General features: G+C 46.5%; 1 protein-coding gene across 6 annotated transcripts in view; it reads left to right on the top strand.

The window, feature by feature from the left end:
• The window catches only part of ZNF827 (zinc finger protein 827), a 167,303-nt gene extending 156,346 nt beyond the window's left edge, over positions 1-10,957 (top strand). For 3 of the 6 annotated variants that reach the window (XM_066386072.1, XM_066386064.1, XM_066386055.1), the window contains exons 11-14: positions 675-841; positions 5,929-6,120; positions 6,425-6,602; positions 10,083-10,957. In XM_066386072.1, the coding sequence (XP_066242169.1) occupies positions 675-841; positions 5,929-6,120; positions 6,425-6,602; positions 10,083-10,902 (1,357 nt within the window). In that variant the 3' untranslated portion in view covers positions 10,903-10,957. Of the gene's footprint in view, positions 1-674; positions 842-5,928; positions 6,121-6,424; positions 6,616-8,243; positions 8,311-8,608; positions 8,642-10,082 lie in introns of all 6 variants that reach the window. The other 3 variants (XM_066386086.1, XM_066386082.1, XM_066386093.1) reach the window with 3 other exon arrangements.
• Positions 10,958-21,914: the final 10,957 nt, after the last annotated feature.

Genomic DNA, 21,914 nt, shown 5'->3' with positions numbered 1-21,914 from the left:
CACATATTCCCTGAGTGTATCATCCTTCAGTCCCTGGAATTTTATGGTTTTCTCCCAGATCCAACCATAAATCAGCATTTGATGTGGTTGCCATGAAACCCCAAGTCTCAGACTTTCTACCACATCTTGCCCGTGAGAGAAGCCCCAGGGATTGGTAGAGACTTGCTTTTGCACGAAATGGCTGCAGCGATTGGTGGCTTCTCTTGGGAATTGTCACAGACAGGATCGCCATCCGTCTGACAGCCTGTGTGTGCTTCCATTCCCACACGGAGGTGTGTGGCAGCGGGCGGGAGGCTCACAGGCGTGGGGACGCCCCAAGAAGCTCCGTGTCCCAGCCCCGCTCACGTCTGGTCAATGCTGCAGCTCTTTGCCCGAAGGAATCCATTAGGAGATGTGCAGCATCTGGCACCTGTAATTTTTAATTACCTCCACGATAATTTAGCATCATCATAGCATGTATGGGATTGTTCCACTACACTGGCTCTTAAACTGTGCAGCACAGTGACCAGTTCACAGGCACCCCAGAGAGCAGAAGAATTTCCTTATGCAACACCTTTCCGCTGGGAGGGAAATGTATGTGAAAGCCCCGTGTTCTGAGTGTACTGGGTGTCTGTGGGTAGCCTGCATTTAGAATATCACTCCTCTCCCCTCTTCTCCTTCATCCTCTCGTATAGCTGTCACGTATGTGGGTTTGAGACCGAGCTCAATGTCCAGTTTGTCAGCCACATGTCGCTCCACGTGGACAAGGAGCAGTGGATGTTCTCTATCTGCTGTACCGCCTGCGACTTCGTCACCATGGAGGAAGCAGACATAAAGGCTCACATCGGCACCAAGCACACAGGTGACCATTCCCGTCGGTCCTTCTCCATCCCCCGCCACACCAGCCTGCCTGCCCACTCGGTGGAAGCATCTTCCCCACCCTGTGACAGTGACATTTCCTCCTTCAGAAGGAAGGGCTCCCCCAGGGTGGCAGAACCATACTGCCCTGTGGCCGCAGCGCCGTGGCCAGGTACACCCTGTGCACTGGCTGATGTGAGACACTTACAAGTCGGGACAGTTGAGAGGTGCTGAGCTGTTTGCTTGTCATCGTCACCATCATAGTGACAGCCAGCATGCTCTCCCGATTTCCCAGGCCTGCACCTGTGCACGCTGGACCCCGTGTAAGCCTCAGAATGACCCTCGGAGGTCAGAGCCATTGTTATCATAGCTTACAGGCTGAGGACCGAGGCTCAATAGAGGTCAACAGTGGGCTGTGGCTCCAGGGACTCAGGCCAGAAGTGTTGTCATTCCAGAGCCTTCTCTCTAGCGCTGATGCTCTGGCAGCCCCCCACAAACCTTGGCAAAGGTTGGACCTCTGGTTCTGCTGGGCCAGGGCCCTGCACCCTTACCCAGCAGGCTCTGTCCCTCACTGTGCAGCTGCAGCCCGGGACACCGTCCATAGTGACACGAGGCAGGTCAGGTCCAGGCCAATGAAACCAGGTTCTCCTGACACAGCCCATCCCCCCCCCTCCCCCGGGCCCCAGCCAGGTCTCTGCCAGCCGTGCCTTTCATTCCGGACCCCCGCCATGCTGGTTAACTTCTTCCATTTAATGATGTTAGCATTTTGACTTTGCCATGCAATTATCCTCTCACAAGTGATAGTTACAAATGACACGGGTGCGAGGTCATTACGTGAGAGCGAGGAGGAGCGCCCCGCATTGGCAGTGCTTACAGATCATGAGCTCGTGCTACTGATGGCAACCCCGGGGTCTGGGCCAGCCCCTCACGTCACCGGCACGCGGAGGCTGCGAGCAGGGAAGTCTCCCTGACATGTGTGCTGACCATGTGCTCGGCCGAGGAGGCTCGCTCTGTGCTCTGCTGGCCGCTTTAGTTCCATGGTGCCAACAGCAATAAAAACTTGTTTTTGTCAGTAAGTTGAGCAGCTCCTACTTGGAGGTCTACAGAGAGTCGTTCTGCTGAGTGAGAAGGTGACACTTTTACAGTCAGTGTCTGACCATAACCACATTAGCGCTGTGGGCAGCAGGTGAGCTGGGAAGCCCTCTTTGAAGACAAATTAAGTTCAGCGCTCCTCAAGTAACTAATGGAGGAAGAGGCCCACCTCTCTCCAGTTCCCACTGGCTTTTCAGATGTTCTTTTGCTCTCTCCTCCCTTTTCTGCTATACTCCTGTCCTTTTAACCTCCTCTACTCCAAAGTATGTCTAAATCGAGCCAAGTGCTCCCTCCCCACCCACTTCACAGCCCCCCTGCACCACCACCCCACTTCTAGAAAACCACAGAACACATAAAGGTTGGACTTAGAATCTCTGATTTTGTGAGTCTGCTTCTCTACATTGACTTACTTGTCACAGGAGTGAACGCGCCTTTTACTCTGGGACCTAGGAGACCTGCAGTGCCGTCTCGTGACCGAAATGAAGTTGTGATCTACAGGAGGGGCTTCGATCGACACAGAAAATTTTCATTTGGTCTTCACAGACTCTAATGCTCCCTTTCTGGCTACTCTTCCCCGAGGCATGCTTGCAAATGTGTTTCTGCAGTGACCCCTCCCTACTCTCTTTTTCTCCCACTCCCCAGCTCCTTGTCCCTGCAGAGAACATCAGCAAGGGGAGAATGTCCCCTCTGGTGCTAGTGACTTCCTGGATGCACATTCCGCTGCAGTTTTTAAATGTTGCAGCAATGGCACTGAGAATCTGACTAGCCGTTTGCAAAAGACAGCCATTGGTACCTTATCTCACACTGAAATCAAAACAACTAACACTGTCCCTGTTTACACATCTGGCCTACAAGGGCTTGAAGGAAACAGAAGAGAATATTCATCCTACACAGGTACAAGGATTTGTAAAACCTTAAGGGGTAACAAGAAATCACCAAGGGAAAGGATCAAGAGTTTAGACACATAAAAATTTCTTTTTGTGCAAAAGAAAGGAAGAAGGGATGGATGGATGGAAGGAAGGAAGGAAGGAAGGAAGGAAGGAAGGAAGGAAGGAAGGAAGGAAGGAAGGAAGGAAGGAAGGAAAGAAGGAAAGAAAAACCACCATATTCTGAAAATGTGTTTGTAAAAAAATGACAAAAAGCCAATATATTTATAGAGAGAATTCATGTAAACTGGTAAGGAACAGTTTAGAATTTGCAGAGAACATCAACAGTCAATTCACAGTAACAGAAATCAAAGCTAACAACATAAGGAAGAATGTTCAGCCTCACTAAGCAGTCAAAGCAAAGCTCAAGAGTGGCTTTACATTAACCTGTTGAGTTAGGAGCACATGTTATGGTGTTACCTACTGTGGCCAGATGCTGCTGATACTCTTGTGCCTGTGGCCCTGCAGAGTGGCAGAACTTAGGGAAACTATTTGAGCAATATATAGAAGAAACTTTAAAATAGAATGCTTTGTGACCCAATAATCCCACTTCTGAGAATTTTATCTGTAGGGGGGGAAAAAATCAACCAGCAAAATATTTTAACTTGAGATTTAATTTTAAAGAGATATTTAAGTTGAGTAGGATAGTCAGTCCACTTGTTGGATCTGAAGCATAGACTCCCTGTATTTTCTACCTTAACATCACACACTATGGGGTTGCATTGAATTGGTTTGGGGAGAAGTGACTCTTAACAATATTGAGTCTCCTGAACCATGAGTAATATATAACTTTACAGTTATTTGGGTTTTAGAAAATACATTTTTAATTTATCACAGTGTATGTACCCTACCACTTCCTATGTAGTAGAAGACCCCACAATAACACGCTTCCATTTCTCCCCCACTAGCCTTTATGTTATTATTGTCATATACAGAATTCCCTTAAGTATGTGTTATAAGCCTTACATTACTACTGCTTTTTATTTTAACAAAATTAGTTTTATTACCATTTAAAGAGATTTAAATAATAATGTAGTTGCCAGTGCCTGTGTTCTTCATTCTTTTATGATCTGTTTTTACATTTGGTGTCATTTTCCTTCTACCTGAAGAATTCCTTTTAACATTTCTCATAATTCGGGTCAGCTGGCAACAAGTTCTTTCAGCATTTTTACATCAGGTTTTTTGTTTTGTTTTGTTTTTGCTGCCTTTGTCTTTGAAATACATTTTCAAAGTTGTTCCGGTACTTTAAAGATGTTGTCCACTACTCACATTGTTTCCAGTGAGAAATCAATTATCATCCTTATTTTTGTTCCTCTGCACATAATGTGTCCTTTTTTGTCTGGCTGCTTTTAGGACTTTTTCTTCATCTCTCTTATGCTTGAGGCTCACTGTGCTTCTTGGATCTATGGGCATATAGTGTTCCTCAAATTTGGAAGGATTTTGGCCTTTTCAAATTTTTTTTCTGCCAACCCCACCCCATCTGGGACTCCAATTAAACTTATATTAAGCTGCCTAAAGGCATCCCACAGTTCACTGAAGCTCTTTTCATTTTTGTGATTCTTTCCTGTGTTTCATTTCAGGTCATTTCTATTGCTGTTATCTTCAAGTTCACTAATCTTTTCTTCTGCTGTGTCTAAATTGCTAGTGATTCCCATCCAGTGTATTTTTCATCTTAGACATTGTCATTTTCATCTCTAGAAATTAGATTTGGGTTTTTTTCCATATCTTTCACCTCTCTACGTAACTTTCTGAACATATAGAATATAGTTATATTACTGTCCTTATATCCTGGTCTGCAAATTCTAACAACTGGGTCAGTTTTCATTGGTTGATATTCTCCCCAGTTGAGTTGTGTTTTCTTGTTTCTTTGCATGCCTGAGGATCTTTATTTGCGTGCCAGACATTGTGACTTGACCTCATTGGGTGCTTGATATTTTATATTCTTAAAAATATTCTTGACCAGTTAATTACTTGAAAACTTTGATCCTCTTGGGTCTTGCTTTCATGACTTGTCTGGAAGGTTTGGAGCAGTGCTCCATCTAGGGCTAATTATTATCCACTACTAAAAAATCATCCTCAATTTTCTACCCACTGTCCTGGGGATTATTAGGTTTTTCCCTCACAAACAGGCACTGTTCTCTAAGCCTTTCAGGAGGCTTTTTCTCCCTCCAGCACATGCTCTGCTCCATAAACTGCTAAATTCTCACAAGAGACCCTCTACAGGTCTCTTAGTTCTTCCTCTCTAGTGCTCTGTCCTGCAAGGTCCAGCCAGGTTGATCACCCAGACCCTCCCTCAGCTCTATCTCCTCAAATCAGCAGGTCTGTTGGGCTCCACCTTCATATCCCCTCCCTACACTACAGCCTGGAAAGTCTCACAAAGTAGAATGCAGGGCAGTCATAGGGCCCTCCTCTTTCCTTTCTTGTCTCTCGGATGATTCTTCTTTATTGCCTGAAGTTCAGTATTGTAAAAACTATTATTTGATATGTTTTGTCTGGTTTTTTTACTTGTTTCAGTAGCGATGGTCAGTTGCATCTCTGATGCACTATCTTGAATGAAAGCAAAAGTCTACTGTCACTAGACTTTAATGGTCTATTGACTGTTTACTCCTGGCACTGAGGGAGAATCCATTGCACTGATGAAGAACATGATGCTAGAGTCAGGCCAATTAACTAACCTCATTGTGCTTCATTTCCCTCTTCTGTAAAATGGGGGTGATAATAGTTGTGCCTTAGCAGGGTTTTTTTTTTGAGAGAACAAAATGAGACAAAACATTTAAAGCATGACCCAGTTTTTGGAACTTGGTAACACTTTCAGTATATCTTAGCTATTATTGTCATCTTAATTATTGTAAGACCTCCATAAACACTCATCAAATGAATGAGTGCCTGCTCTTGGCCCCAAGTACCATGAGTGTCATCACCATAAGTGACTGGGACCCGGGACCCCAGTGGGTGCACTGGAGGAGCTGGAATGATGACGTAGCCATGAGACACAACTCCCCAACCCCCACCTGCTGTTATTCTGGGATTTATGCCTCCTGAGTAACAGACCTGGGCATTTTGTATTTTCCAGGGGAAGATAGGAAGACCCCAAGTGAATCAAATAGCCCCTCATCATCCTCCCTCTCAGCTCTGAGTGACTCAGTTAACAGCAAAGACGACTCAGACAGCTCCCAGAAAAACAAGGGTGGGAACAACCTGCTGGTCATCTCTGTCATGCCCGGGAACCAACCCTCACTGAACAGTGAGGAAAAGCCAGAGAAAGGTAAGGAAGATGTGGGGTGGCCTGCTTAACCCTCCCCACTCAGGATGGATGACTCCTTGTCAGGAGTGATGTCGGGAACAGATATCAGGCCCAGGAACATTTTGTTTTTTGGCTCCATTTGCACTCAGTATGGGGTGGAAGGCTGGGGAGTGTGACATTGACTCCAAAGCTATAACTTCCTTTAGCACAGAGATGCAGGGAACAGTGTCTGGAAGGGTATGAACTCAGGGGAGGTGTGAAGAAAGGGGATGTCGGCCCTGCTCCTGCCCTCCTGCACCTGTACACCCAGCTTCGGTCCTTCCAGGGTTCGAATGCGTTTTTTGCAACTTTGTCTGCAAGACGAAGAACATGTTTGAGCGTCATCTGCAGATCCACCTCATCACCCGGATGTTTGAGTGTGACGTGTGCCACAAGTTCATGAAGACCCCCGAACAGCTACTGGAACATAAGAAATGCCACACTGTCCCCACCGGTGGGCTCAAGTAAGGAAAGCAAGTACAGAACCTTTTACTGTGTTGATATTACACACCCTTTCCCCATCCTCACCCTGTCCCCTCCCTGAAGGGTTTTGGGGTCATGAGAGGGAGAGTGTGGCATGAGGGGAGTTCAGCTGGCACCTCGGCTGCCTTTAGCTGGATATGAATTAGCCCTGTCCCCGAGGGGGTCAGCAGACATCAGCAGGAGATTCCATTACACAAATAGCCCGGAATCCCGAGCCAGCAACAAGGCCCGTTGGGAGCATCTCAGCATGCAGCGCAGGGGCAGACTCATCCTACACTGCTCGGGTTTTGTTCAGACTTGATATTAATGGACTTGGGTTAGTGTCCCCAAGTGTAAATCATTATACTGTCACTGCAGTTCACCATCTGTTTTTTTTTTTTTTTTTTTTTGGGGGGGGGGGGTTGTTTGTTTTTGGTTTTGTTCTTTTTTAGTGATTTGCCATATACCTTTTATATAAGCATTACAACCACTCTATCCACACCCACCCCAAATACTGGAACCTTGCCACTTTGAACAGGCAGGAGGCAGCATTTGTCACGCAAGGGCCGTGTGCCCCCTGTGCTCCTGCAGACACGCCTTATGCCTTCTGGGGAACTGGAATTGGATCTCCCAGCCTGAGAGCTGCCCGTTGCAGTCACATTATTCACAGATCGTCCCCCACCCCCCACCAAAGACCTAGCTGGTTAGCACCATCATTAACCAATATTTGCTAGAAGCCCTCTGGTCTGCAGTGACTGTCAGTTATTATCAAACACACTGCACATCTGGCTTGATAACAGGTGCTAGAGGGTGAAGAAGGAATAAAACCCGGTTTGTACCCTCAGGAGGTTGTATCCTACCATGGCCGGAATTTAATCTTCCAGTGATTCTGAAATCAGGGTCCCTGTTCACAAGGCACCACGGTCTAGGAAAGAGAAAGAAGCATGTGCTGTTAGACACAGAAAGACACACAAGTTTCAAGGCAGAATTGTTCGTGTTTAGCTGAAATGATCATGTAATTTAAAAGAATTAAAAATTGCATTTTACTTAATACAAATGGGGGGAAAGTCTTTGTTTTAAAACATTTTGATATTTGTAACTTAGAACTTGCCAGAGGGGTGTCATGACTCTCCTGAGGGTGCCTGGAAGGACAGACCCAGGACCCTGGGAGTCCAGTGTTGGGGACACACGGGGGTGTCTCTCCCCTGGCTTCTGCCTGGTCCGGGGGGGAGGGCCTCCTCAACCACCTGCTCAAACAGCGGAGTTGGGGGGGCAGCCCCTCCTGTGAAATTCCACTTTGTTTCAGTCTTGGGGATGCTTAGGTGGGAGGCGGAGGGGTGGCCCCAGGGGCTGGGGGAGGGGCCGTTATAATTCAAGACAACTCGTAAACGGGGCTTTGATTGGCTTGTTCCCACTGTCCCTTTCTAAATATTTGTGCACTCTTCTTTAAAAAAAAAAAAGCCACGTATTCCTGTGGTTGGACGAGTGCCCACTGCCCCTGCTGGCCAGCCGCGCAGTCACAGCAGTTAACCCTGCGGCTCCGCCCGCGGGTGCCTTTCTCCGCGAACGTGGGGGAGGGTGCCCAGTGACCGCGGACACTTTCGCCACTGCCGGTGCGCTGCTAACGGTCCCCTGTGTGATAGTTTATGTTCTAGGATGACCAAGTAGAAGAATACTTTGAAAAAATTGATAATGCCTTCTGGCTATACAGTGAGTCTGGTTTTTTGTTTTGTTTTGTTTGGTTTTCCCTTTGCCGTATCAAGAGAATTAATTTGCCTGAGAGAATTAATTTCCCTGAAGATAAATCCCGGGACCCTGACACACCCGTAGCACTTTCCCTGAGCAGCGACAGAAAGATTGAGCTGTGGGTCACAGAAATGTCCTTAATACCAAACGGACTGCCGATGTCTAACTTGCTTTTCTGTGATGGAACTGCTTGTACTCTATCTATATCCTGTTCATAATGCAGATCAAATAAGATTATACTATTATTTTTCTTTTGCCGTAGCTCAGGACAGTGGTGAGTTTCAGACTCCTCTAGGTAAGGCCCAGCTTGGCGTAGGGGTTGTGTGTGCACCTGACCTGGGATTGGGCTTTTATTTCTCTCGTGTGCACTCTTCTGTGAGCTGAGGGTCAGAGGCTGGCGGCGAGCTTGGCGCTGAGGAGCGGAGCACGGTGCACTGGGTTGTGTTGGGCTCTGCTGAACACCTCTCCAAACCCTCAGAGGACAACTCACTCCTGGGCCCTGCCTTGCAGGCACCTGGAAGAGTTGAGGCAGCCACTTTTGCACCTGCATTCTGTTTGTAAAGAGAGCAAACACGCTACAGCTATCATATCAGCCACTGACTTGAGCCTGGCAGCTTCTCAAAGAGCAGAATTTGTCGACATGCCCTCCCTCACCACTCCGCCTAGCCCCTCTGGACAGCCAGGAGGATTGGGAGGGAGCACAGCCTCCTTGCCTAGGATGGAGAAACCGCCACTGAGAGGCCCAGGCTTTGGCCCAGGGCACATCCAGCTAGAGCCCACGGTGATGGAGCTGGGACCAGAATCTGCCTCAATTATGCGTACCAGTCCAATAATAACGCAGTGCCTACCTTGTGCTGAGTACTTACCAAGCACTGTACAAAATGCAGAAGAAATGTACGATATGGTCCTGCCCGCTGAGAATTTATGATCCACTTGGATTATTATTTCCATGATGTAATTATGAATAATGTCTTCAGACACCTCCAGACAGCAGATGTCACCCTCCCTCCTTGTCCCTCACTAGTAGGTGGGCTGGTGGGTGGGCATCCTTCTCCCAGGCCCCTGTCCAGGTCCTCACCTTCCTTTCCTGGTGGAGAAACAGCTGTAGGAGACAGATCTACGTGCACACTCACTCACACACACACACTCACTCACACACACAACATACACCCAGGCTTTCTCATCCTAACCACCTCTCATAAGCACAATTCTGACCCTATGACTTTTCTGTTTGCTGGAGGTAGCTTTCCCCCTGTAAGCTGTTCTTTAAAACTCTTAGCCTTTCTGCGTGTGCTTGGTGTGGTGCATGAAACGTCGATTCTCTGTGTTGCTCCCATCTAGAGGGGACGTGGTGAGGTTTAGACCTCTGCTGTGTCTGGTGGGGGGTGGGGAGGGTTCCGAGGGGCTGGGCGGGGAGGGGGGGGAGCCACAGCTAATGTAGTTCCCACCCATTCTCTGCTCCCCCCTCCTGAGGGTTGGTGTTCGCTGCTGCCCCCAGGAGACCCAGAGCAGGCTGAGCACAGCTGCACCTCGACAGAGCTCCTCAGTGGGGACGGCTCTGTCAGCAGAGAGGGCCCAAGAGGGTCACCTTCACCCCCGAGAGGAAGCGGGGCTGGGCTGGGCAGGGGCAGCCAGGCCTCAGGGTTGGCAGGGTGGCTGGGGAGGAGGGTAGAAGCAGGGCCACAGCAGAACCTGCCTGGCTGACCCTCCCCTCCCATTGCTTCCCCCCCCCCCAGGTGCCCATTCTGCATTTATTCCACCAACCGCCCCGCCGCCATGGAGTGCCACCTTAAGACCCACTACAAGATGGAGTACAAGTGCCGGATCTGCCAGACGGTGAAGGCCAACCAGCTGGAGCTGGAGACGCACACACGGGAGCATCGCCTCGGCAACCACTACAAGTGCGACCAGTGCGGCTACCTGTCCAAGACCGCCAATAAGCTCATCGAGCACGTGCGCGTCCACACCGGGGAGCGGCCCTTCCACTGTGACCAGTGCAGCTACAGCTGCAAACGCAAGGACAATCTCAACCTGCACAAGAAGCTGAAGCACGCCCCACGCCAGACCTTCAGCTGCGAAGAGTGCCTGTTCAAGACCACACACCCCTTCGTCTTCAGCCGCCACGTCAAGAAGCACCAGAGTGGGGACTGTCCCGAGGAGGACAAGAAGGGCCTGTGCCCCGCCCCCAAGAAGCCAGCCGGCCCAGGGGCCCCGCTCCTTGTCGTCGGGAGCTCCCGCAATCTCCTGTCTCCCCTGTCGGTCATGTCCGCCTCCCAGGCTCTGCAGACCGTGGCCTTGTCGGCTGTCCACGGCAGCAGCTCCGAGCCCAACCTGGCACTCAAAGCTTTGGCCTTCAACGGCTCCCCTTTGCGCTTTGACAAGTACCGGAACTCGGACTTTGCCCACCTCATTCCCTTGACCATGTTGTACCCCAAGAACCACTTGGATCTCACATTCCACCCTCCCCGACCTCAGACTGCGCCGCCCAGCATCCCGTCACCCAAACACTCCTTCCTCGCCTATCTCGGACTAAGAGAAAGAGCGGAGACTGTCTGAGGGCAGCCGTGTTCTGTACCAAAAACAAAGTGACAGAGACAAAAACAAAAAAACCCACAAAACTTAAACACAACCCCAGCAGGTGTATGTTGCTGCAAAACCTACAGACCCCTGGGGGTCTGAACCACATGTACTGTATATCTTTAGTAAGGAATAGCGGATTGGCTCTGTGTGTATACCTATTGCATTGACCTGAAAGCTGCTTTATCCAATCTTCAGAGAGGTGACCTACTGCGTGCATCTACCTTCAGAGGCATGCCTCCCCCAGCCGCCCATGCCCACTCTCAGCCCTGCTCCGTACTTTTATCTGAAAAGGAATTTTGTCTTGTTTAACCCTAAAGAGAGTGTCCTTAAATAGCAATCAGCACTTGTACGCTTATCTACTGGTGCGTTTTGTTTTTCTGTTGGGTGAATGGGGTGTGTGGGCGTCTGCGGAATGCGACAGAGAAAGCCGTGCGTGTCAGTGTGCCATGAGGTTTCTTTCTATTGCACATCCCTTTCCTGGCTTCTGTAACGGCGATGAACAGTCTCCTGGCCTCCCGGGGGGTTCATCCACTGTGGTCTCTCCCCGAGCTCCTTCAACACCTTCCCCCGTTTCCGCTGCAGAGCGGTGGGGCCTGGTGCTGGGTGGACGAAGAGGGAACGGAAGACGCCCGCGGTGCTGCTGGAGATCCTGGACACCGCGCCGAGGGCCTCTTCGCGGGTCTCCTCCGGTCCCCAGGGCGCACGGCAGCCCGAGTCTGCTCTGGAGGAAACACCCACAGCACCGCGGCCAGCATCACAAAGCTTAGGTGTGTTGTGTGTGTGTGTCCACACGTACACGTGTGTGGGACACACGCAGTGCATCATTTTTTTAAGGGCAGATTATATATATATATATGATGTATTAATTCAGTGGTTACCATTTGTTTGCAGGAAAAAGAAAATAGTGTGAGTGAAAAATGTTATGGTTGATAAATCCAGCCAAGGAGATTAAAAAAGGTTTGGATCAATTCTGGGTATAAATGCTCAGACTAAAAAAAAAAGAAAAAGAAAAAAAAAAAGAAACGGCAGTTTTGCACAGTGCTTTGGTCTTGCACTAGTTTTTGTTTCTCATCTGCAAAAAAAAAGTTTTTAAAAAGTAAAATGAAAGGAAGAAAATGTACCTTTTCTATGGAATGAGTAGACTGTATGTTTGAACATTTTGTCACAACCTCGTTGACATGTAACCACCCAACGACAAGGTGCTGTTTAGTCCTCTGGTTCCGTTTATGCCCCTGAGAAGCATCCACTATGTTTGCAGGCCGTCTGGCTCGAGCGGTCTTCTCCATGTTCTTGATAAATCTGTAGTCCATGTTGTTAACGCCTGGTAGATATAACCTGCTAGAAGGCTAACTTTATACTTATTTAAAGCTCTTACTTTGTGGTGGTTAAAATGCCAACTTATGTACAGCACTTTACGGCAGCAAGAAGCAGTTGTGATTGGTTGTGCGGCCCTTTGCAAATCTGTAAAAAAGTAATGGGTGTTAAAAAGAGGGAAAGGAAAAAACAATCTTTGGGCGAATAGGTAAATGGCTTGCATTTTTAAGACAACAGAATTTCCTGGGTGAAACAGGCTGAAAGAACAGGAAGACATGTGCTTTGGGCGTTTGGGATAAAAAGTTTCTCTATTATTTATCTATTGAAGAACTGGGTGAAGGAGGAATGCTTCTACTGCGTTGCTGTTTTCTATCAGGTGTTCTCCTAGAGTTGGGATATTTTTTTCATCTGTTTCACCAGGGGAAGATGAAAGCATCCCTCATTTTCTTCCTGTAGTCAGTTTGCTTCTCCGAGAGCTCCTTGAAATTGGTACAGTCATACAGAGAGCCAGAAGACTGTACTGCCTGTCCATGCCGGGGTTCCCCTCACATACACACCCCCACCCTTCTTCCCCCAGACCTAGCAGGCCGGCCGCACTTCCCTTTGCCAGTCACCTGGCCCTGGCAAACCTGTTTACACTAAGGAGAAGTCCCTGAGGGGCAGGGAGGCGGAGCCAACTAGGGCAGGAAGCTTCTACTCCTCCGGTCACTCTCCTGCAGACATCTGTTCTTGGCCATGTTTGAAACGCCGATCAACCTCGCCATGTCAATGTCTCCATAAAAGACACTACAGACAATTATAATACACTCCAAGAATACCGGGCTAATGGGTGGGTTGGTTTTTGTTTTGTTTTTTAAGTTATGTCTTTATCCCCATATAATGGAGAGTGTGCCACTTGGCTAATAATGTGCTTTCAAAATTGCAAGTTCAGTGATGACAGGAAAGAGGTCCACGGTGACCCCACAGAGACTGGCAGCAAAGGTGAATCACACATAAGCACTAGCAGGTTACAAACCTGAAAGGACTACAGATTTTACAGCATGCCCCTTGTGCAATATGAGGTCCTAGGCTGCAACTTTCAAGATCGAGAGGGGTGTTGGAAGGAGACATTTACTGTTCAAATGCCATGCATTTCACTGCTTGCCACTGAACTTGTATTTGAATGACTTCGTTATGCTTAATGTAATTGGGCAACTTTTTTAGCACTTTGGAAAGAGTCATCAATCTTTCTGGTAAATTATAAAAGTTTTCTGAGTGAGAAAAAGTGTGTTTGGAGTTTGTTTGACTTTTTATATTATTATTATTGTTATTAATAAAGAAAAAAATCTACAGCATTTTCAGACTCCACTGAGATAATATGTACCCCTGAATCTGGTTTGCAGTTTGATACTCAGGGAAGGATGTATTCCATAGATATCCTTTCCGTATAAAACACTAACGTCTTTGAGAAATTCACCTGCCAACTAACTTCAATTGTTTTCACTATGCATTCTTCAATGAAGGCTCGCTTATTTTTCCATATAGTAATGCAGTTAGTGTTCTCAGCACTTTCCTCCTTCTATCCTTTTTTAACCCCTCATATTATGTTCAGATGACCATACTATCAAGGTTTGTGTACATTACTGAAAATTTGTATTGTATAAAGCTTTTTGCATTACAAGGCTGTACAGGGTCATTTTGACAGTAACTGGTATATTCCTTTGCATCTTATGTTGCATTGCCAATTTCTAGTGTATCCAGTTTGGAAGTATAATATACTCTGATTAAAAAAAAAAGGTTGGCTATACTCTTGTTTCTTTTTCTTCCTTGGTTGCCATCCTTGACTACTTGTTAGTCCCAGGGTTCGGTTTGTCTTGTGTTGTTCTGATTTTTTACTTTTCAGTGTATTTTAGATAAGTTTAGGAAGTATCCACTGCTAGTTATAACTATGGCAAAATGCAAGTTTTGAACAGCCATGCTTATGAGGCAAACTGCTATTATGTCAGTCATTAGTAGCCATTAGGTTGAGAGCATATCCATCACTCAGTACAGTTGCAGGCTAGCTTCCTCCTGATGTTATATAGTGACATCTAAAAATGTTCACCAACCTTACCCTCTCCTGCTTAGCATCATGCCAAAGGGGGGGGGGACAGATGAATAATCCCATTTATCTTAATGAAGTTTAGCAACTATGAGATTTTTAGGAGGGGGGAAATGGTAGTGTTTTTAAAGTTAAATAATAATCTATCCAAATGCAAGTAATAGTTCATTCAAAGGACAATATCAAAGAAAGAAACAGGCCAATGATATATATATATATATCATTAAGTTAAAACAACATTTCAAAATCCGCTTTGAAGTTCTATAATTAGAGACCTTCCCATGATTCAGTGATGGTTGATTTAAAAACAAAACAAAACAGTAAAGCAGCAAAAGAGAATGTTTTGCTTGGTTTACAACTTGCAGGCTTATAAATACAAAGTCCTCTACTCATGAGAAGAAATTATGAATCGCTTCCCTCTAACATTCAAAGTGACCAAACGTACTTTTTATAAAATGAGATAATTTAGGAGATGCCACTTTGAAAATGACTAGTCACTAATCAGACAATATGTTCCCCTTCATTTTTTCCATCCATTAGTTATTTTGAGGTGATTGAATCAAATTTCTCACTTGATTCAAATTCCAGTTCTGTTTTGGGGTGGCTGGTATTTATTGAAAATGTTAAAGAAAGTCGAACTCCTTTGCTTTTCACTCACACTACAAGCTGGAGTGGCTTTTTTGCATACGTACTTTTTTTCCCTTAGCTTCCACACACCTTGACATCACATGTTCCCTGTGGTTGAGAAGCCAACCAGCAACGTAAAGAAAATATTCATCAGTTAGTTAATTGTTTCTGCTGCGATGGGCTTCCGGTGGCTCTGAGGAATGGCTGGGATCGGAGCCACCTACCACAGAGCAGGCCAGGCCACATCCACTCCCATCCCCTTCTCTCCCCCCCTCCAACCCCCGACCCCTCCACCTGCTTACCTGGAGAGCACGGCAGGGGAGCCTGCGCACCTCAAGCCAGTCCTGTGGACCCCGTTTGAATTTAATCTAAGAAGATCATCCTTAGAACTTTCCTCTTGTTGTTGTTAACTACACTGCTCACAAAAATTAGGGGATCAGGGAACGTGCAGATACTCCAGTACTTTCAGCCTTTTGTAGGGTGCATTTTCACCAATGAAATAAAAGTTAGTTTTGCATCTCATTTGCATAATTGAACAACTTTTTATGACTTGTCATTTGCTTTTCTGATGTTCTTGTTTAATAAAAAAAAATCAAGTGTTTCTTTTTTTATCACTTCATATTCATTTTGAAATATCCCCTAATTTTTGTGAGCAGTATATATTTTGAGACTCAAGGCCACATTTTCTATAAAGTGTCTGTGTCTGATTGGCTCCATTTGGGGGCCACCAAAAACTGCCCATGGCCATTTAACAGCCACAGTTCTGGCCCCAGGAGGAACCATCATGTTAGGCCTCTTGCCTGCCAAAGGGCATGGGGAGCTTGTAACAATGGGAAGGGGAAGGCAATCTCATTAGTTGCAGAGCAACTTGAGTGACTTTCAATCTGTGTGGAAGGAGAACCAGTAGGAGCTCAGTGCATGCAAATGGCTGGGGGTTGGAGGGGAAAGGGATAGAGAGCAACTGAGAGATTTCATCCATTTCATCCGTGCTTCCAGAGGACCGGGAAGGGAAAACTGGATTTCTTCCCAACATGGCCTTAGAAGCTGTGAGCAAAATCATAGGATGAACAAGGGGACTGGGACTCCATTCTCAGGAGTCATCAACCACAAATATTTCAGAGCCCCCAGCCAACATCTCTCAAAACGAAACAGTCTCACAAAAATGAGGATAATTTTGCAAATAACAATTAAAGCAAATTCCCATAAAACAGACCTTGAGATAAGTCAAGTGAGGCAACTGTGGGGGTTGGGGGGGCTCATTCTAGCTGTCCAGGGTCTGAATGGTCTCAGGTTAGCAACTGAGACCTCTTCTGTAGCGGGTAGCAGGCCTCCCACTCATAATTCTTTCTGGACGGCTGGATCTGTAAAGTAGGAGACTGCAAAGCCTCCTGTTGGAAGGAGCTGCAGAGGGAAAAGGAAATCCACTGCTCTATCTCCCTGGGATTCCTTTCTGATAGAGCACTGACGCTTTAATTAATTAATTAACAATTATAGACCTAGAGCAGAGAATCTACCTCAACTTATACTTCCAAATTACTTCCCCTTATAGCAGCTTCGCAGATGGGTTCTTACCCTATTGAGTGAGTGGGTCTGGATTACAGGCAAGTCTTTCCAACTATAGGAGACATTGCCATGGAGTCAGATCACCTGAGTTTGGAGCCTGGCTTGGACAACCCTTATCCACTTAACACAGCGGTTCTCAACCTGTGTTTTGGTCGTTTGACCCCCGCCGGGGTCGCGACCCACAGGTTGAGAACCACTGACTTAACAGATAACATAAAATAAAGTCAGTCCCCGCTTAACATGGTCGGTAGGTTTTGCAACATTAAGCAAAGGGACCCATACAGAAACAATTTTACCACAGGGTAACTGAAACAAGAGTTAAATTCCCACAGCATCTCATCAACATTATAACAAAACAAAACAAAAAAAACACAACAATGAACGAAACGGTCTTATTTAATGACCTGCTGTGTTGCCTGACCTGTGGTGGCGCAGTGGATAAAGCGTCAACCTGGAAACACTGAGGTTGCCAGTTCAAAACCCTGGGCTTACCTGGTCAAGGCACATATGGGAGTTGATGCTTCCTGCTCCTCCCCCCCTCTCTCCCCTCCCTATAATGAATAAATTAAAAAAAAAATCTTTAAAAATAAAAAAAAATAAAAAAATATAAAAAAATAATGACCTGCTGTGCTACGATTCTATGACTTCCTAAACAAGCAAAAGTCTGCCTTTTGAAGCAAAAGTGGTCACAAAGCAGAATCTTTTCAAGGCACTTATAGCAAGAATGATGCTCGAGGTGTTCAAGCCACAACAGGCCGGAGGAAGAAAAAAAATAAGGCTATAAATATTTTTCTGCCCACTTCAGAGTTTGGGAGGTCTAAAATTTTTCTTTTCTGGTTAAACACTAACTCATCACACTAGGATTGCCTGCAGTCATCGTGAGGGTGGTTCACACATATTTCCCAAATGGCGGGTAGTTAATCTGGTGAGATGAGTTAAGGGTAGCCGGGTGGGGAGGGCAAGGGTTTGCCCCGCCCACCTCCACCTCTTTTACTGGCTCCTCCTTCTCCTACCGCCTGACTGGGTCCAACCTCCTCCAGGCAATGCGCTAGTGCAATTTTGAGTACTGAGGGCTCTGCCCACTACGATTCCAGTATTTTCCGGAGAAAAGCAGTTTCTTTTAACAGGTAATGAAAGACATGTTAGTTTTAATATAATAAAAGAAAATGCTAAATATTCTTATTCTGCCACTTGTTTAAAAAGACTCTCAGCCCATGAAAGCTCCTAGCTAAATGGCGGATGGAAAGACCCCACATGTTTACGGAAACCCAGAGAAATGACTGATCAGTCCCCATCAGCAGCTGAGTGAAGCTGAGAGAGGACACGCTGGGCAAGGAGCAGGGAAATGTACCTAGCCCGCCTCCAGCCCGAATGCAGGGCTCCATCCAGACCGTCCCAGCATGGCTCCATCCAGACCACCCAGCATGGCATCTCCCTCCTCCAGCCCGAACGCAGGGTTCCATCCAGACCGTCCCAGCATGGCATCTCCCTCCTCCAGCCCGAACGCAGGGCTCCATCCATACCGTCCCAGCATGGCATCTCCCTCCTCCAGCCCGAACGCAGGGCTCCATCCATACCGTCCCAGCACGGCATCTCCCTCCTCCAGCCTGAATGCAGGGTTCCATCCTGACCGTCCCAGCATGGCATCTCCCTCCTCCAGCCCGAATGCAGGGCTCCATCCATACCGTCCCAGCATGCTGTCTTTCCAATGCTAAACACTTCCAGATAGGAGAGGCCCTCACTTGGCTTCAGCATTCTCTTCATTTTATTTTAACTGCAATTTCTATTTAATAGTCCACAGACTTTTCACAGTGTATTATAACAGACCCTAAGGCCTTTCCCCTGAGGAGAGGGGCCTCTCCCCTGAAGCCCCAATTCAAGTAGAATATCTGTTAGAACATTCTCCATGCCATAGATTTGACCAGCATTTGTGGTCTCAGTCTATCTATTTATTTTCTGGTTTCCTCTAATAAGCAGAACCCTGAGATTTCTTATTGAAAGCAATTTCTAAAAACAAAAGTGGGGACCAAGAAAGAGTGAGGCAAGTGAGAAGGGAAAGCCAGTCCCAGGGTGCACTAGCAAGCCAGTCATGGCTGGGAGCCACTGGGGTGCATCCCGCTGGGCACCCTCACAAGGAGCTGTGTAAGTGCATCTCAGAATCCACGGTGCGGGGACAGAAGAGAGGAGAGGCTAGAGAGGCCCCAGAGAGAAAGTTAACGCCTTTGCTCTCACAGGCCGGCCCACCCTTTGGAGGGGTCACGTCATTTCCCACGGGCAGGCGCAGAGGTGGCAAAGACGTCTTCGCTGTGGAAGGCAAGGATGGCTTGGGGAAGCTGAGGGGAGGCACTGTTCGTTCGCCTGGTGTTCATTGTCACAGCAAAGCCTGGGCTGAGAAGGTGAGTTTGTAAGATGAAGAACAAAATGCGGTTCCCAGTACAGTCGTCATCGGGCAAGACTGTGGCCATCACTTGGGCCTCTACACCAGTGTTAGCTACACATGGAACCTTTTGGGTTAGCGCAAGCTCTTCTTCCCTGCAAGGGCAGCACTGGGTCATGATGCTAAAGAGTGGAAGAGGTGGTACACAAGAAGCAGGCAAAAGCTCTCTCATCTCTGTGAAAGTCACTTGAGAGTCCTCCCTTTCTTGGGGTTTGCCTTTTGATTTCTCTGATGGGATTGAGCTCTTCTAGGACACCTGGTGGCTCTCATGGGTCCCAACCTGAATGCGAGTCCAACACAGGGGTTGGCAGCCAGACCTCAGCTAGGAATAAAATGGCTTCATTTGCCTAGCATTTTCTTTGTACATATATGTCCCTCAGAAACACAGGGCTAAACAAGGAGGTGTCTGTCCTATGGAAATCGAGAAATAAAATTGAAATTTGAAATAATAAAATTGAAATAATCAAGATATAGGTTATCTATTTCTTTTACTCTCCAACACACAACTAGTAGCCTTTTTATTGTACTAATGGAGGACTGGGCTATGCATGGACTGATGGATGGTTCCATAGATACATCAAACATACATATAAAGAACATGCACAGGACATGCATAATACAGATATAAACATAATAGGTATGTATCTGGGTGAGGACATCCAGAAGAAAGGCCATGAATTTTATTATTCTGAGAGTCACACTATTTAAAGATAATATTTTTTATTTTTCCTTTGCACTGATGAAAATAAATACAGGTTGATAAAGAAGTAACCTGAGAAAAGAATAATTAAGGGTCGAAGAAATCTCATTAATCAATATCCCCCTGCCCATCCTTTTTACAGTTAAATAAATGCACACAGTCATAGGTCATCACAATACTGTCAGGGTCCCATGTCTTTACGGTGTCAGACAATAAACATACCAGCAGCAATAACTAAATATGCAGGAGCCTTGATTACACAAAGAGGCCATGTATCTTTGCAAAGGAGCAGGATAATTAAATTTCCTGCTGGTGAAGGACTTTGTGATTTGGTTTATCTGCCTGTGAATAAGGCTAAATTGTGCACATGCATGATTCTATGTCTCAGGATCCTGTCTTTAAATATGAGTCCCTTACACTACCCATAATCCACTGCCCCATTATTATTCTCTACACCTATTCTTCACAACCTGTAGTTTCCATGTCACTTGGCCGTGTTCTAAAGCAAGTCCAAGCCGACGAGAAGCAGGTGAAGGCACTCTATCTACCGATCACTTCCTCTCCCTGGACTCCCCGTCCACTCTAACCTTGACCAATTTCTCCCTCTGCTTTCCATTTATTATTTAATGAGCAGTGTGGTAAGTCATGTGCTAGCAGCTGATGTGAAATGGAGATAAGATACATTTCCTAAGTTTAAGGAGTTCATCCACCAACAGAAGAAATGCATGTTTGAATAAATGCATTATTATACCAGGAGAAATATACAGAAATCGCTGTGGAAATATTGAATAAAGAGCTACTAATTCCAACAAGGTGCAAGGAGACTTCATAGTGGGGTAGCATGCCAATTGAAAGGACGAGTGGGCTTCTCACAGGCAGGAAAAGTGGAGAGGGCATTCCAGGTTGAGAGAACAGCTTGAGAAAAGGCTGGGAAGGTGAGAAATTGCAGGACAGGGGTTCTATTGTGCTAGACAATCATAATGAAACCAGACAAAGCCCTCTTGTGTGGGGCTCCAGCTCCCTTGTTAAGGAGATTGAACACATAAACTACTCTGCAGTTCCTAAGAGTGCAGAAAAAAAATTGTAGAGGAGCATGGCATGACTGGCCTGCATTTTAGGAAGAGAATTCTAGCAGCACTACAGAGGAAAACTCCGAAGGAAAAAAAAAAGGCAGTGATGTGGCATGTTCAAAATGTCCTAAACTAGCCTGACCTGTGGTGGTGCAGTGGATAAAGCGTCGACCTGGAAAGCTGAGGTTGCTGGTTCAAAACCCTGGGCTTACCCAGTCAAGGCACATACGGGAGTTGATGCTTCCTGCTCCTCCCACCTTGTGTCTCCCTTCTCTCTCTCGTGCTCTCTCTCTCTCTCTCTCTCTCTCTCTCTTTGTCTCTCTCCTCTCTCAAATAAATAAATAAAATCTTTAAAAATAAAATGTCCTAAGCTGAACCCATTGTCTTCCTCTGATCTGCCTCTTAACCTTGTTTTCCTTAGCCCAATAAAGGCACAGCCATGGCCCAACTTCCCCAAGCTACAAACCTCAACTTTGCCCCCTTCTGTTTCCCTTCTCCTTTCTCTTCCTCCCTTTCCTTGGACAGCTAATCCGTCCGAGTCCTGTTTATTTTACCTGCACGTATTTTATGAATCAAGGTAGAGCCATCACACCCTGGTGCAGGTCCTTGGCATCCTTGCCAGATGTCTCGTAATAGTTTCCTGTATGAGTAGGACACTCTTGTATAGAAAAGACTGGAAAATTCATTCCTGAGCTCAGAAGAAAGTTTACAATCAGACCCGTAGACACAAAGATGGTATTTGGAGCCAGAAGAGAGGGTGATAACACCAAGGTAACAATAGCAATAATGACAACCAGAAAGGCACCACAGGCAGCACCTTAGCAGATGCCAATTTAAATGGAGAAGGGGTGGAGGCCATGCAGGAGACCGAGAAGCAGTCAATAATCAGGGGAGCTGTAGACAGGCACAGTGTCGTTAGGAGAAGCCAAGGTTACAGAGATCTTGACCTGACACTATACAGAGAGGTGAATGGATGAGGTTGCATCTAGACCCTTTTTACCAATTTCATGGTCCTTGGTGATCTTTAAGGATCCCAGTTTCAGACAGGTTAGGGGTGGAAACAAAATTCCAACAGATGAAAGGATGGATTGATGGCGAGGAGCTGGGGACAAGGAGAAAAGTCAACTCTTGTATTAAGTTTGGTAGTGTGTGAAAAAACAATCATACTGATCTATCTAGCATAAGCCAAAAGGTGCC

The sequence above is a fragment of the Saccopteryx leptura genome, chromosome 1, assembly GCF_036850995.1.
Source record: "Saccopteryx leptura isolate mSacLep1 chromosome 1, mSacLep1_pri_phased_curated, whole genome shotgun sequence".
Lineage (NCBI taxonomy): Eukaryota > Metazoa > Chordata > Mammalia > Chiroptera > Emballonuridae > Saccopteryx > Saccopteryx leptura.
The sequence above is the reverse complement of the archived record's forward strand: the minus strand, read 5'-3'. Positions and strand labels throughout refer to the sequence as shown.